The following is a 16362-nucleotide window of genomic DNA, read 5'->3' as shown; positions in this document are numbered from 1 at the left end:
CCGGTGCCCCTGCCCCTCGCCTGCAGAACCGCCTCCCGGCTCGGGCTGCAGGAGGGTTCATTTCGCGTTCCTGGCGTGGTGCCGGGATTAGTTGTTACCGACAGTAAAACCGGCACAGCGCGTGTGTGTTCGGGCTGTTTCCTCCTTCGCTCTGTTCCTTTGGCTCTCAGGAGCGCTGCCGTGTGGAAGTGCAGCCTGGAGCTGAGAGATGTAAACGTGCCTGCTCTTCGGGTCTGTGCTGGAGTGGTTTTCTGCTGCTCCTTCTTCCTGCCGAGACCTTGTTGTGTTGCTGAAAATGTTTTGTAAGGAGTAAAGACACAGCCGTGTCCCCTGGCTGAACGCAGCCTGTGAGCGGGACCTTGTCTGAAATCTTCTGAGCTGTGACTTACTGTAATGCCAACTGGAGACCAAATGTAAATATTTATATCCACCTGTCGTGAGCCGATACTGGGGGGCACAGGCATTTGATTTCCAGCCAGTTAGACTTATGTGGGGAAGAAAACAACAGTTTCCCACATTAGCTCATAACTGATGTGTTTTGTAATGAGACTGCTGAAAAAATCTAAGCAACGCTGATGCAAAACTCCCAAGTGGAGGTAACTGTTCTATCTATTTTACTTTTCAATATCATACTGGTAGAAGTCTGTGAGGGCAGCTGTGCAGGGCAATAACACTCACTGCACATGACAGTGTGTATTTATGTTCAGCAGTTTTTTAGGAACAGAAGCTGTAAGTCTGTTGAACAATGGAAGAGGGCAAAAATATCAGTCTTTATAGTTTTTGTACTTCTTTGTCGAAGAGATGTTACATCCACATTAGGAATTCTATTGACATATCTTTTTTAAGGGGGTGGATCTGATTTATTCTTACTAGCGTTGGTATTTGCTGTTGTGAAGTGCTTGCTCTCTGGTAATTATCAGTTGTCAAAAATGAATTAAAAAATACATAAGGCTTAACTGATTGGTCAGGATAACAAGATAATGTTCTTGGCTGCTCCACAAATATGTTCAAGATATGCTGCTGAAACACTTTCCTTTTTCATCAAAAAAGGAGATGCCTCTGGTATCTGCAGTTTGAAGACTGAATCTTACCAGAAAATCACTGACCCCAAGAACTGCCATCTTAGTCTTCCAGGTGGACAAGGATGTCTTCATTTCTCAGTAAAAAGAGAGGGAATTTTCCACTTTATTGTATTACCTTCTTAGAAATTGAAAATGTCTATAAGAGTAGATTTTCAATTGAGAATTTAAAGGAAAAATATCTCCTTAAAGTCTTTGTGCATAATTTATCTTTCATAGGACTAGAAGTTCTCTAATTTACTGTGCTTTTTTAAATCTACCTTAAGTTGTATCAGTACCAATCAAGTTGTGCCATAAATCTGAAACTGCTGTATGCTTTGTTCTCTCAGTTAGTTCAGTACAGCAAAGCAGCTTGTGCTTCAAACACTCAGGCTTATGGTTTCCCTGAACTTAGAGGGGTCCTGCATGCTATAGTAAGATAGTAACAAAACTTTGCATCTGGAGATTGATAAATGATGGTGTAATTACTCAGCAGATTACTTTGCATGCACACTTACACACATTTTTAAAGATGTATCATCTTGAAACCTAATCAGCATTTTATAAAGGACTTGGTATCAGTTATTGCCTTTGTCCTTGAGGGCCAGGAGTTTGTTTTCTTTTATGTTCAGCAGATAATGTACAACTTTATATAACAAGAACTAAAACCTGTGCTTTTTGGTTCAACTTTTTGGTTGATAGTTGTAAATGTGATAGATGCAAAATAGTACCAAGTACTGCTGTCATAATTGTATATAAAAAAATATTTCTTGGAGTGGCCAAAGAGATCCAGGCAGAAATAAATGTACAAGTGTTTTCTTGCTCTCCTTTCCCAAGATTTCTCAGAGCTATTTCCCATCCTCTGTATGTCAGAGGCATGTGGTTCCCAAGAGTCAAAAGATGGGCCAAACAGCTCCTCCCGGATCTCAGCAGGCCAGCACTTGAATGTGTCACTGCTCACAGCTCCTTTATTTTATTTTTAAAAGGTCTTTATTAACAGTAATGGATTACCTTCCTATGAAAGTAGAAGAAATGTCATCTTGTCACCACCTCTGCAGAAGCTGAAATTATTATTGATACAGTTTTGGTGGAAGATTCTGCTTTGTTTACTTTTGGGTTCTGTGTTTGGGTTTTGTTGTTTGTTTTTAAAAGATTCTTACCAGCTATTTAGTTTTTTGAGTAATTTCTTTGAGACTTAGTGACAGGATTTCTCCTTTTCTCTCGAGTGGTTCTTGATACTCTTATGTCAACCAGAACTTTTCCCTCTGTTACAGATATGAACAATGACCATAGTTAACAAGCCAAAATCTTCAAAATCTAAAAAATCATCATCAAGGCGATCTAACAAATCTAAGAAACCCCGTACTAAAAAAATGACATCACGCACTGCAAATTTGGGCCGGGTACCACCTGCAGAAGATCCAAACAAAGTCTCTGTAGACAAAGGACCTGGGGGTGCTATTTATTGTAGAACATCTCAAAAAGCTAAGCCCTTTGCCCGAAGAGATCTAGGTAAGTGTGTCTTCTACGTGTTCCCCCCTCATTTTTTTAGAAACACAAAAGAGAGGTAGAAAACGCAGTTCTGATAGTTGCAGTGCTGTAAATGGGACAGTGACCAGTGCAGACTTCAGATACTCTGCAATGTTGTGACTGCCCTAAAGCAACTGGAACTAATCTGTGGTGTAATTTTGTGGTTTACGTTACAATAAGGAACAAGATGGTAACTTAACAGTAATCAGATTAGAGCCTACAGGTGGAAAGAAGCCTGGCAAAAATTACTCAGATCAGCATGGTAGTTTGTCCTGTGTTAGAAGAATTAGAGCAGATGAATGAACTGTTGTCCCGAACATGTGTGGCCCAGCCAATCCCATTGCAGTTGTCAATGATGGAATTGCCCCGCCACAAATGATTCTTTTTCCACCGGAGAAAATTTGTATGGATTGGGAACAAACACAAAGTGTTGGAGTTGGACTGCTCAATCTTGGCAACACCTGTTTCCTCAATTCTACTCTGCAATGTCTGACCTACACGCCTCCCCTCGCCAATTACATGCTTTCCCTTGAACACACCCAGTCGTGTGAGTACTTTCCAACATGACTGTACATCTGTGTGACAGCTCGAAAGGTGAAAGAGCACCAGTGATTCTGTGAAGGAAACTCTTTAGTTGTCTTATTTTATCTGTAGAAGCTGGTTTGCAGCATGGTCTTAAAGGTCATTTCCAACCCAATGATTCTGTGTTTGTATTAAGAGGAGGCTCAGAACAGCATATAAAGTGCATTTGTTCATTTAATGCACCATGGGAAAACTTGAAAACAAGATCATTTCTTGTTTCACGTGAATACTCAAGTGCATTGTAATGTAAGGAATTAGGTGAACATTTGGCACTTGGGTTTCCTGCTGGTAGAAATAGATGTGTATTTTCCAGAGGCACCTGTGTGCTTGCCAGCCTGGGATCTTAGTGTTTATTCCTAGAATCACAGAACTGTTGGGGTTGGAAAAGACCTTTAAGACCATAGAGCCCAACCATTAACCTAACTGTCCAGCCAGTGCTAAACCAATACTGTAAGCACCTTAGCTGTGCTTTCTGAGAATATATAAAAAATATGTCAGTTAAGAATCCTGTTGAAAAAGGAGGGCAGAAGCACTAATCCATGCATTGCTTGAATCTCTCCTTTCTCCCAGAGGATTCTTAGCTCTGAGTCATGTAGCTCAACAGTGTGCCGAAAAGAACACACCTTCTCCCTTCGTGCTGTATCATCAGTGTCAATCATATTTCCTCACATATTCTGCAGTCTCTGGAGTTCACATTCTTTTTAGTCTGCACAAAAAAAATTTAAAATGACACTGCAATAGTTAAGAAATGTTAATCAGAAATGCACTTTAAAACTGACTGTGCTGACATGTTTATTCTATAAAGTTCCGCATAATAAAATGTCACAGACCTGCTGGGATATTGACACTCTAGAAGAGAATCTAGCATAGAAAGTGGATATTGTACCTGTCACTTAAAGATTATTATTTATTTCTTTTAGGTTTGTTTTGGAGTGTTTTTTAGGAATATATATTTGACTAGACCAGGGTTCTTTATTCTTTCACTCTTCAGGTGGTGAAAAAGACTTCTGTATGATGTGTGCAATGGAAACGCACATTAACCAGGTCTTGTGTTGCTCTAATGCTCCCATCAAACCTACATCTGTTATCAATGGCCTTAAAAGTAAGTAACTTCAGTTAGGTTTAAATTTTGTAATTTTTTAATTTTTTTAATAACTGTTTGATGAAAAGTAAATTACTTAGATACTTTTAAAAAGATATTTTAGGAATGCACGTTTTCTTTAATTTTATATTAATGTATTTTTTTTTCATTTTCCTATTATTTATTAGGAATTGGAAGAAATTTCCATTTTGGCAGTCAAGAGGATGCACATGAATTCTTAAGTTTTACTGTTGATGCTTTACAGAAAGCTTGCTTAAATGGAAGCACGAAGTAAGCATGAACAAATTACCTTTTAAGTGTCCTTTAGCCCCTCCTACTCCTTTGTTTACTAACATGAAGTGAAACCCTATGCTTTCATAAAAAGAAAAACTGTTTGAGCAGGTAACCGTGTGCCTTAAATCTTCTGAGGTCTGTTTATGATTTCTTTCCAGACTGGACAGATCCTCTCAAGCCACCACACTTATTTATCAAATATTTGGAGGTTATCTGAGATCCCGAGGTACTTTTTCAAAATCTGCCTGTCCTTCCAACTGTTCTGTGGGTTTTTAGTGTGTTTGTAGTAAAGATGTTTGTAATTTGACTGGGGTAATGTGGATTAATAATTGAAATCTGCACAGTTAGTCTCCTTCACATATTGATAAGCATTTGTATTTTGATTCCAGTGAAGTGCATGAACTGCAAAGCTGTTTCTGACACATACGAGCCGTTCCTTGACATTTCTTTGGATATAAAGGTAAGCTGTTTTGTGAATATGGGTTGAGATGCGTAAAGACTTGTAGAGCTTCCTAAAATAATTCCTTTTACTTAAAAACATTTAGTTTGTTAAAACAAAGAACTTGGTGATGGATGGGAATGGATTGGACCTTGTTCTTCAGAGGAAGCCACATAAATGGTCTCCACGTTTGCACTGGATTTAAGCTGGAAAAAGAAAACTTTTATCCACACCAACAGTGATCTATCATACTTCTCCATTATTCTACTTCAATACACATCACTGATAGACTGTCAGGTCTGATTGTTCTCCTTCCTGGAGCCAAAGCATACCACAGATGCTGTCTGTGGAACTGCAAAATTCATTGATCTCTAGGCAGAATAATTTTCAAATGAGGTAAATGCTCAGCACATTCTCTTGCTGCCTCCTTCACACCAGTGCTTGCTGGTAGGTCACTGAAGTAGGAATTAGCAAGGTTCTCTCCTAAACTACCAGTAAGTGTTTGAAACTTTATATTTCCAGTGACTTAGAGCTCTACTTTTTCACTGTTTTTTTTCCAGGCAGTTACGTCCATTACCAGAGCTCTAGAACAATATGTGAAACCAGAACAACTAGATGGTGAAAACAGCTATAAGTGCAGCAAGTAAGATTATTACTAGTTACATCTAAAGCGTGTGTGAGAGATGAAAACTGAAGTTTGATTTTTGGGAGGAAAGAGAATATGCTGTAAAATGTGTCTGTGTTTGTTTTTAAGGTGTAAAAAGATGGTTCCTGCATCAAAGAGGTACACAATACATCGATCTTCCAATGTTCTTACACTATCACTGAAAAGATTCGCTAATTACACCGGTGGAAAGATCAACAAGGTAATATTTACAGCTGTAATAATGCAACTTTATATTCTTGGGATGGGAGATTTCCCAACAATGAATATAAAAGCTGCTCATGTTTGCAGGCAGTAACTCTAGAATCATAACTGTAGTCTAAGAATAAAGTCAGGATCACAGCTATGGCTTCTTTCTTTGGTAATAATGAGAAAGTTCCTGTGTGACAATAACAACAGACCTTCTTCTTGAAGAGCTCATTCCATAGAAAACAGCCTGTGCAACTTAACTTATTAAATGTTGTTGATAAGAGTAGGTTTTTATAAGTGAATAAAAAATATATTAATATAATCCTAGTTTGTGTTTTTAGAAGTGATTTTCTCAGGCTATTCTGTGAAGTATTTTAGGATAATTTTTTAATCTTCTTGGTCTGTCCTTAGGAAGTAAAATATCCTGAATATTTGGATCTTCGGGCATATATGTCCCAATCAATTGGAGAACCACTCATCTATGCTTTATATGCAGTTCTTGTACATAATGGTTTCAGCTGTAACGCAGGACACTATATCTGCTACATAAAGGTAGATATCATCTTCATTTCTAACAGGGTAATTCTAGTGCTAACCAATTAAAATGTTCCTGATGACCACTGTTTTTAGGAGAAAAAGTAGCATTATCGGTTTGATTTGGTAGTGTTGTATCTGAGATCTCATTTGAAAAACATGCAGCTCATCTAAAATATCATTGTTTTTATTTTTAGGCTGGTAATGGGCGATGGTATCGAATGAATGATGCCTCAGTAGAGCTTTCTGATATCAAAACAGTTCTCAATCAGCAAGCTTATGTACTTTTTTATATCAGGTAATAACAAATGCTAAATGTGTCCAGAATATATTTACTTTCCTGTTATTGATATGCTTCTTTTCAAGTGTTTTTCTTTCTAGATGATGACTATTGTTATAATTCGGTTCTGTCTAACCTGAAATTCCCCATGTCATTTATTATCTTTCACTGGTTGGTCTTAAACTGCTGCACTTGTGTACATTGGTATATATCTGCTCTTTGCAGCTGGCTGGTTTAGAAAAGAGGAGAAATTAAGGCCATGCCTGGTCTAAGGATGAGTTACTGCTCTGAGAAGACAGTCATTGTAGGAAGACCATTACATAATTTTCATTTTATAGTCTTGGTTAAGTCTTCTGTATATGTCTTCTGTGTCATATAAGCTGTTCCTGTAAAATTTTAGGATGGGGTTTAATCCAAGAATAGGCTGAAATCAAAACTCTAAACTGAGATCACTGCTCTTTTCCCCAGGCGCTATGATCTGTCACTTGGAGAACGTGCATTTTACTTGCCAGCTCCGTCCTATCCCCGTTCCTTCCTGGGCCAGCGAGGGGCTAATAGTAAGCAGGCTGGATTTATGGGACCACGACTTCCTCCTCATATGATTAAGGTAATTTGAGGGGGACAAATAATGGCACCAAAATGGGCAGTGGGTTTTGGTGTGGTGTATTTTTGTTTTTGAGGGTTTGTTTCTTTTTAGCATCTGAGTTTTCCCTCTCCCACTGCAGCTTTCCTCACAGCCCTCATGCTACAGCCAGAATTATTCAAACAGTGGCTAATCCTCAGGTGTGCAGCCATGCTGCTTCATTACCTTATACTTCCCACTTACTTTTCTTAAGCTCTTGAGAAAATATAACTAGTCTGATAATGTTTACGTATATTTTTTTTAATATTCCCTCCCTCCGTCAGTGTCGTTTTTAGCTCAAACAGTGAAAACCAATTGTCTTGTTCCTGAATCCCAGAACAATTACTCTCTTTTACAGGGAAAGTTTAATGGGAAAAATAAATATATTTGGGGATAACTTAAGTCAATATTAAGTTGTTTGGGTGGGTTTCAAAAATTAGAGCATTTCATACCATACCAAAAGCAGGAAATAAACACATTTGTTGGACTATATTTGAAGGAGGGTGTTTCTTCTTCCTAAGTGTTGAGGCAATTTGTATAAATATTTTGAGGAGAATTTTTATCTTTTGAATTGCTATGTATTTGCACAGATCCATCTTGTAATCTCTTAATTTTAAACACAGAATTCAAGTCGTTTAAATGGAAATGGACCCCTAAAAGAGGATCCAAATACTGTTGGCGTCACCCTGAAAAGGCCATCGTCAGCTCCACCGACAGCGTGTGTTCAGAACTGGGCCATTACCAGGCCTTCACTTACTGATGCATCAAAAAGTCAGAAAATCACCATCAGTATTCACAACAAACTGCCTGCACGTCAGACCGTGTCCCGCCCCGCCTGTCCTAGTAGTGCTGTGGAGGATGAGGACCTAAGCAAACCTGTTCCTTCATCCACCATTACCAATTATTCCGCAGCGGAGTCTACCTCAAATACATCTGTAGTGTCAGTTGCTGCTGACATTTCTAAACAGGAAGTTCCTGATGAAATTTTTGTCAACCCAGCAGTGAATGGAAATGCTAAAGTAAGCTCCAGTAACACAGTCCCTTACAGTGCAGAGCCTTCAGGAAAATCTGAGGAGACGAAGGGCTTGTTTAAACGGAACTGCAACGTAGTGTCTTCTAATGGAATTTTGATGGGAAAGGTGGTTCATGCATTGCAGAATTCCCATGCTTCCTGCCAGAATGCTGAAGAAAGATCCCAGCATGAGCTGCCAAAAAGTGATTCACTCAATGGTGCTATTAGTTTAGATAATGAATCTAAAGAAAATGGACCAAAACGTAATGATTCCACTTGCCAAGTGCCACCTGTAAAACCATCTGAGATTTTCTTTTCTAAAACAAATGGATTGCTTGACACAGTGAGTTATGTTTGTTTCATCTAGAATTTCTCACTTATGATGTATTCAGGAGTATTATAATGTTCCTAATTTGTGTGAAATACCAAGAAAACACAAGGCACAGATTTTACTGTAACATTTTGTGCAATTTTCCCATTAGAATATGCAGAGCTGAGCTGACATATGAGAACATGTTAAGAGAAGTTCAGCTGAGACAATACTTGACGAGTTTCATAAATGTTTGGGGAGATGAGTGCAGTGATGTGTAAAATGGGGACAGCACATGTAGCTCAAAGTGATCTTGTTCAACATCTAATGTAGACATTTTTCAAACCATAGATTTCTGCTAAAGAGAGTATTTTTTTATGTCTGTTAACTTGTATGTTTTAATTCTAGATGCCTATACCTCAAGAAATAATACTAGAGTCTCTCATGTATAGCCAGATGAACATCTTACCAGAGGAAACAAGGTAAAATGAGTACCCTCTGATTAAAACAAGATTTCATACAATTTTATAATTGTATTACCTTTCTATTAGTAGTATTTAATGGGAAGATTTAAATCAGTACAGAGAATTCCATACTTTATGTCTAGTGTTGCAAATATCACCTGCTGAGTGCTTATATTCTGATATTAAATACAGGTGGATGCCTCTTGGAAAACTTTAGTTTCTTCATAGAATGTTTCTCCCTTTTGTTTTTTTTTCCCCATTGTTTGGAATACTTTTTCTATTCTTCTTTCCTTTTTTTTCCATTCCAGGTTGTGTGAATGTAAATTCCCATCATCTCCCCTCTTGTTTTGGAGAGGGAGAGACATCTGTGTGTTTGCTTTTTTCTAGCTGGGAGAAGAGCAAATAAAGTGATTTTTGGCTATGCCATCCTTCAGCACAGCAAGTGAAGGCAGACAGATGTGATGGGTGTGGGGTTTTTAATGCAACACTTGGAGAATCAAGAGGGAAAAAAAACCCCACACCTCTGGGAGCTGAGGAAGGTGTAAGAATAGATTTCTGAAGGGATTTTCTTTCAGAGTTTTCCAGTACCCACACACTTTTTTTACTTAAGGGGATTTTACTCTCTAACATTCATCTTGGCCTTTTTCAAGTGAAAAATGTGTTTGTTTTGTGCAGTGTCCCTGGACCTCAGAAGTGTTCCGAGAATGATACTCGTATGGATACTGTAGTAATGGAAGCGTTGTTTGCATATGAAGAACCTAGGAAGGTTGCTTCCAACTTTAGCTGCAACACTGAGAACCTTTTTACTCAATCAGACTGTGAAACCATTTCTGCCAAAGACGTTGCTGAAAGTATTATTAAAAAAGCTGATAATGCACATCCCAATGTTAATGGTCAGCATAAGGTGAGGAAAAAAACCTTGGACAATGAAGAAGATTTCCTTGGGCATTGTGAGTCAGAGCAGAGTAGAGACAAAGACAGACCAAGAAGATCAAAAGAAACTGAAGTAATTTCAAAAGAAATCAAAAGGTCTCCTGAGATCAAAGAAAAACTAGGGCAAACCTCCTCTATAAAGGAGGATGTTGAATGTAGTTCTAAAAAACTTGTATCTCTAGATACCACAGATAAATGCCAAGTCACAAAGGACATTTCTAACAATTCTCTAGACATACCACCTGTTAATGGCTCTGCTGTTACAAACCAGAATAAACTTTTGAAGAGTGAATTTTCCAGAGAAAACAAAGGACTGAGTAACAGAAAATCTGAAGAAGATAAGTATAGGAAAAAATATAAGAAAAGAGAATATGACTCTCAAAAAAGTGACAAAGAGCACTACCGAAAAAAGAGAGAAATCTCAGATACTGAAGAGGAGAAGCAAAGCAGAAGCAAAGCAGATGATTCCTACAAGAGGCAGTGCTCTCGCAGCATGGAAACAAGCAAGCACAATCGTAATAAGCAGGAGTATTGTAACGACAGCAAGTATAGATCTTTCCATAGCGAAAGAAACAGTCCGAATGATGGCAAAAGCTCAGGAAAATATCCTCAGCATAGATCGCGGAGCAGAGAAGGAATGGAACAGGACAGGAATAGGTATTATCTTTACAAACGAGAGAGAACTTGGAGTCGAGAAAGATACCATCAAGATCAGCTACGGAGATGGGAAAAATGCAAATACTACAATGATTATTATTCCTGTTATGGAACAAGGGATGGTAGAGAAAGAAAGTCCTTTTATTGTGATAAAGACTGTGACAAATGGAATCAAACTTACAACAGGTCACATAAGGATTATCATAGCAAAAGCAGACAGCCTCACAGTGCATTCTCTAGAGATGAAGATGTGTATCACTTAGGCAGCCACAGAGCAAATTTACATCATTGTTCAGTACCTCAGCAGTACTCGGAAAAATACTCTCGTGAAAGGCACGCACTTCCACCTGGGCCAGGTCATTCACATTTTGAGGACTCTTCCTGGGAAAATGAAAAAGCAAAACAAAGAAACAGCAAAAGAAAATACACCTATGGAGAAGGAAGCGGAAGCGAGACAGAAAAGAAATGCCGAAAGACAGATGACCAAAGAATGAAGAAAGAAGTGAAGAAGGTCAAGAAGAAAAAGAAGTCCAAAGAGAAACATCGAGAGAAGGATTACAAGTAAGCAAGGATTCCAGCTTAATCAGCACTTTTCTCTGTTTCTCATGTCAGCCTTTTTTTAATTGTTTCCAGGTTACTTATACAGCATAATCTGGCTGGGGATCATGTCATTAGGTTGATCAAGTGAAGACAGGAAAGATATTGCTGATTTGTGTTGGAACACTGGATCTGGAGTAGTTAGAATCACATGTGCACACTCTTCTTCGTTAGGTTACAGTAATGTGGTTTTTTTTAATTCCACATATTTCACAACTAGCCCCTGTTAATTATTTGTGTACAAACCACTTTTGTCCTTCAATCTGAGGGCTTATGTTTGCTGCATCTAAAGTGTCAGATGTGCAAAAACAACCACAAAATAGCTGATACACTGCAAGTCATCACCTGTGGTAAAATAAATAATGTTTCATATATGCATGAAGTGCCACATCTGATTTTCTATTTTTAACTTGCATGTTTCCATCAGACATTATGATTTGGATTTCTCTGTGCTCCGCTTTGAGAATGACAATCGCAAACATAAGAAAAAGAAGAAAAAGAAGGAACAAATCAGGAAACCAAAAGACTTCCTGGAATATTTAGATGCTCGTTTCCAGAATAAAACACGGGAGAAGAAGGAAGAATCCTGTCCTCCAGGCGACTCCTTAAGTGAGCAATACAGAAACCAGGGCAGGGTTTCCTCCAAGGCAGGGAATCCTTCAAGTCCAGCAGGTAACAGCAAGAAAAGGAGCTCCATCACATCCAGTGAGGATGTTAAAGGTAAGTAAGGGGCAACAGGATGTTAGGACTCCTTTTTAGTCACACAGACAATAATATTTAAAACAATCTTTAATGTATGTGTGATGTAATCTCTGCTTTATATCATGGCCTCCAAACAATCTGCATTAATAAAAAAAACCTGATAAGCTTTCTTTTTTTTTCTCCCCCTCCATTTTTAAATGACTGCCTGGAAAGTTTTAGTGTGATACAATGGTTAAGTGGTGAACAAGTAAGAGGGATGGCAAGATACCTCATTAAATTCAGTCCAATTAACTAGGAAAAAAAAACATGGGCAGTTTTATCTTGAAAAAGAATCTAGTAGGTAGAGAGTTAATTGCCACTGCACTAAAGGTGTCTCTGTTCTGTGAGAGATAAATAAGGAACTGAAGAAAATGCATCTGCTCTAACCTTCTCCAGCCAACAGATGGCAAACTCGTTTTTTAAAAATCCAGTCCAAAATGTAGTAAGAAAGTCAATGTCCATGTTAATTAGCTTCATCTTCTGGAAGATCAATCTTTCTTTTTTCCTTTTTTTTTTTTTTTTTTAAGGGTTGCAAGTAGGATTTCCTGAAATACAGAATCTGATCTCACAAAGGCCACTTTGGCAGTTTGTTTTCAGAGAGAACTGAACCTCTCCCACAAGCTCGGGACAGACTAGAGACAACCGAGAAGGAATTGCTAAGTTCTGCCTTTTCACCAGGATCATCTTACTTTAAATATATTAATAAGGACAAAAATGGCTAGTGACAACGTGTAGCCTCAGAGCAGACAGAGCTGCAGGCAGGTTTCAGACTTCTCTTTCAGAAATCAAACCAGTGAGACATAGTTCTATGTGGAATGTCAGGACAGGGACTGACAATGCTTTCTTTTGCCTTTCAGATGAGATGATTGATGGAAGCCTTCAATACTCAAATTAAACCTACCATCAAAACCAACAGCTTTTTACCATCAAGCCCAACTTTCTACCATGAAAATCAACAACTTTTTACCATCAAAACCAATATTGCCCATATAGACCATCAAACCTGACCTTACTGATCTTGGCCATCGGACCAGACCTCACTGGACCCAACCTACATTACTGATCTTGACCATCAAACCCAACATTACCAATACTGACCATCAAAACTTAAAAGTTATTATCAAAACATTTACGATCAAGACAAAATCCAGTCATAAGTGGTGCTCAAACATTTCTGTACAGAATTTTACCATGAAAGAACTTTTTTTTAGTTTTTAACTTGAGACTTTCTTTTTTTAAGATATACTTCTAATCCAAAATGATGGAAACTTTTTACAACTGCTGAACATTGTAAATTACCACATAAATATCTCACTGAGGTGAGATAATGCCCTGGTATAGACCATCTCAAATGCTGCTTAATTACAGACTCAGGTTGACTTTATGTTATTCATGTAATGTTACTCCAAGTTAGGCATCTGGTGCAAGAGCGACCAGGAATTATAAAAGTTGCAACTGACAGTCTGTATATTTAATTTAAAGACTTATTTAAAACTTCACAAGCTCTCAAATAACTAGAGTTTGGCAAGAGCTGCATCTTTTTTTCTGTGATGTCTGACACTAGAAACTAATTTACTTCACAATTGAGTTATATTCAAGATCTGAAGAAAATATTCTGGCTTTCAACATTGTGAAACAACAAATATGCAGTTCTGAATGTATCTCTCAAGACTATTTGTGTACTCTTCCATCCGTTTTTATTACATTTTCTTAATATACTGTCACTTGTCTTAAGTCTCAGTTGTCTGTTTTGTCTCTCTAAAGTGTCTAGTTACAGACAAATTCATACTGTGATTTTTATTTTTATTATTAAATGCTATCAAACTGTGATGCACTTATTATTCGCTGGTCCTGCATCAGGAAATGAGTGGGGAACCTGTATTAAATACAGTTTGTCTGAATAATTGTCTGCTTTATACAAGCTGTGTTGTTCAGAGATGTCTGAAGTTTGATCTTTGTTTTTTTAAAGATAAAAGCACTTGCCCCACTATAAATATATAGCATGTAAAATTTATATACTATATAAATACAGCAAAGTTAAAATGGATTTTTACTTGAGTTCTACTTGAGTTATTTAACATGCAAGGCGTTGTGTGAACTGACAGCTTTCAGAGTGTGTTTGATACTCAAGAAATCAGATTTTCCTTTCAGTGGTGAGAAGATGCTGCGTGTGTGACCTAGAGAAGTAACCTGGGACTTCAGCTGCCTAGACAAAATTGCAGAAGCCTTTCTCCTTTGAAGTTACGAGCTTCCAAAACAAGGCAACAGGTTGGAAGCTCAGCAGTAGCTTTTTACTGTGTGTGACGCTTAAAAAAATACACAACAAAACCAGAAAAAAAACCCCAAAATATTCATGTTTTACTAAATAATTCAAGTAATATTTTGGCATCTGGAGAACACCATAAAGCCAAACCATGAGTCTACCCTGTATCGTGTTCCTGTGACAACAGTTCTGTGAAGTTACATAAAGTAACATGACAAAGAATCTACGTGCCTTTCCTGTATCCTCTTTTGTCCTGTGGCTCCAAGATCAGATGTCTTGTCTGCGGTCTGATGAAGAGCTCTAGCAATGGTACCTCAGAAGTTTCCATGCTGAGTGCTGCACCTCCAGTGAGAGCTCCCAAAGCAACAATTGCCTGAAGCAGCTGGTAGGCAGGGCCTGGAGGGAAAGCAGTGCCTGACAGCTTCAGGTGAGAGCTGTGGAGAAACGGAGCAGACATGGGCAGCAGCATCAGCTCCTGCTCTGGGGGAGGTCTGATTGATCAACTTGGGGAGCAGAGATCTGGAGATCTGCTCTTTCCCCTCACTGACACCTGACTGAAACTTGTGGAAGGGACCTAAGAAAAGACCTCTTTGGTTTACGGTGGCTCTCAAGGGAGACCAGCTCGTGATGGAAAACCACTCATAGCTGGAGCACACTTGACTGGGACGATGTATTTTATTTGGAAGGTTTTTCTCTCTGCAAATGCCTGATCCTGTGAATCTGTATCTAAAGGCAGGGAAAAGAGGCCTTTTCCTGACACCAGCAGCAATGGCATGTGCTGTAAAACTAGTAAATGAGGAGCTATTTCCTGTTTTCATACAGGAAGCATTAGAAATGCTGCTCAGTTGGCAAGGTTTGGTTTTGTACCAGTTTAAAACAGTTCAAAAGGTGAAGTGACAGCTTGTTTTGTCAGCATATGGTAAAATCTAAGTCAGTCCAGCTGAGCTCAAGTATTACAGACACTTCTCTCCCTCAACTGCACTGGCAGCAGGGCTGATGTTAGAGGCCCCCTGGGTTGGACGCTGAGTGAAGCCCCTCCCGTGGCAGGAGCAGCAGTGGCTCTTTTGCTGGCCCCCAATGCTGGAAGGGCCCATGTTAGAAACAGGTGAAAAATTACACAAGTTTCTGTGCATCAGGAAGGGAGAAGTCTGCTGTGCCCAGAGGACTTCTCTTCAGCCTGGCCAAGCCCTAACAGATACTGCTGCAGGCCACCGAGCAGCTAGTCTGAGTAGCCACCCCTGGGCTGGAAGCCCATTCAAAACAAGGGAAAGGTTGAGAGATTTTTGTTCCCCCTCCTGGATAGTACTTGATTTGGCCCAAATTTTCACAAGCCACTTTGTTTTACTGGCCTCGTGGCCAGTGGAAATTCCAGGCCAGTTTCACTCCCTGTTAACACTGTTCCAAGGAACATCTGAAACCAAATCTCACAAACAAGAATGCTCTTCCATTAGCTTTGGTAAATTAAATACATATATTGAGCACCACAAAGAGCTGCTAACGACGCTGCATTTAATGCTGAGAAATAATCTGTTTCTGGCTCTGATACCTCAGTTACATGTTGCTCTATTTCTTCTGGTTGTAAGAACTTCAAACTGAATACAGCAAATGAACTCTCAAGGCGTCTCCTTCATGCTTATTGTAGATATCCTCACCCAGTTAAAGGAGATTTTCTTGAAGGTGACATCTCAGAAGATAAGAACTGACACCAAAGTGCTTAATTATGTTTCTTCCCTCATCTCCAGCCAGTCCATGTTGTGCTGAATGGCAGCACAGCCACAATTTCTGCCAGCTCCTTCATTCTCCTGACTTTCCCTGTGGTCTCAAAGGTCTGGACTCCTGAGAGCTGGCCTTAGCAGTACAGACCGAGGCACAGAAGGCATTCAGAAACTCCACCTTCTCTATAGCCACCACCACCAGGATAGCCACTTCCCTCAGCAGCAGGCCCACATTTCCCCTAGTCCTCCTTTTGCCTCCAATATACTTAAGAGAAGCCTTTCTTCTTGTCCTTGCCCTCCCGCCAGGCGTCATTCTAAGGAGGCCTTAGATGTAAGGACCTGTTGCATCCCCACATTCACTGAGGAGGTGCCACAAGGGGCTGGGGCTGCCCCAGGC

The 16362-nt window shown here is 39.1% G+C and overlaps 2 protein-coding genes across 2 annotated transcripts in view; one reads left to right on the top strand and one right to left on the bottom strand.

The window, feature by feature from the left end:
- Positions 1-464, bottom strand: part of EIF2AK1 (eukaryotic translation initiation factor 2-alpha kinase 1) — a 14740-nt gene extending 14276 nt beyond the window's left edge. The window contains exon 1 of the mRNA XM_010003325.1: positions 8-464. Within this exon, the coding sequence (XP_010001627.1) occupies positions 8-464 (457 nt within the window). The remainder of the gene's footprint in view (positions 1-7) is intronic.
- A 1877-nt stretch (positions 465-2341) lies between these two features.
- Positions 2342-16362, top strand: part of USP42 (ubiquitin specific peptidase 42) — a 32690-nt gene continuing 18669 nt past the window's right edge. The window contains exons 1-15 of the mRNA XM_010003324.1: positions 2342-2570; positions 2935-3135; positions 4162-4272; positions 4440-4542; positions 4704-4771; positions 4935-5005; positions 5545-5627; positions 5739-5850; positions 6249-6389; positions 6569-6669; positions 7120-7258; positions 7897-8628; positions 9004-9077; positions 9735-11210; positions 11674-11966. Of these exons, the coding sequence (XP_010001626.1) occupies positions 2342-2570; positions 2935-3135; positions 4162-4272; positions 4440-4542; positions 4704-4771; positions 4935-5005; positions 5545-5627; positions 5739-5850; positions 6249-6389; positions 6569-6669; positions 7120-7258; positions 7897-8628; positions 9004-9077; positions 9735-11210; positions 11674-11966 (3934 nt within the window). The remainder of the gene's footprint in view (positions 2571-2934; positions 3136-4161; positions 4273-4439; positions 4543-4703; positions 4772-4934; positions 5006-5544; positions 5628-5738; positions 5851-6248; positions 6390-6568; positions 6670-7119; positions 7259-7896; positions 8629-9003; positions 9078-9734; positions 11211-11673; positions 11967-16362) is intronic.

This window comes from Chaetura pelagica, unplaced genomic scaffold (genome assembly GCF_000747805.2).
Source record: "Chaetura pelagica isolate M959 unplaced genomic scaffold, ChaPel_1.0 scaffold138, whole genome shotgun sequence".
Taxonomy (NCBI): domain Eukaryota; kingdom Metazoa; phylum Chordata; class Aves; order Apodiformes; family Apodidae; genus Chaetura; species Chaetura pelagica.
Note: the sequence above shows the minus strand (reverse complement) of the source record. Positions and strands in the feature narration are given on the sequence as shown.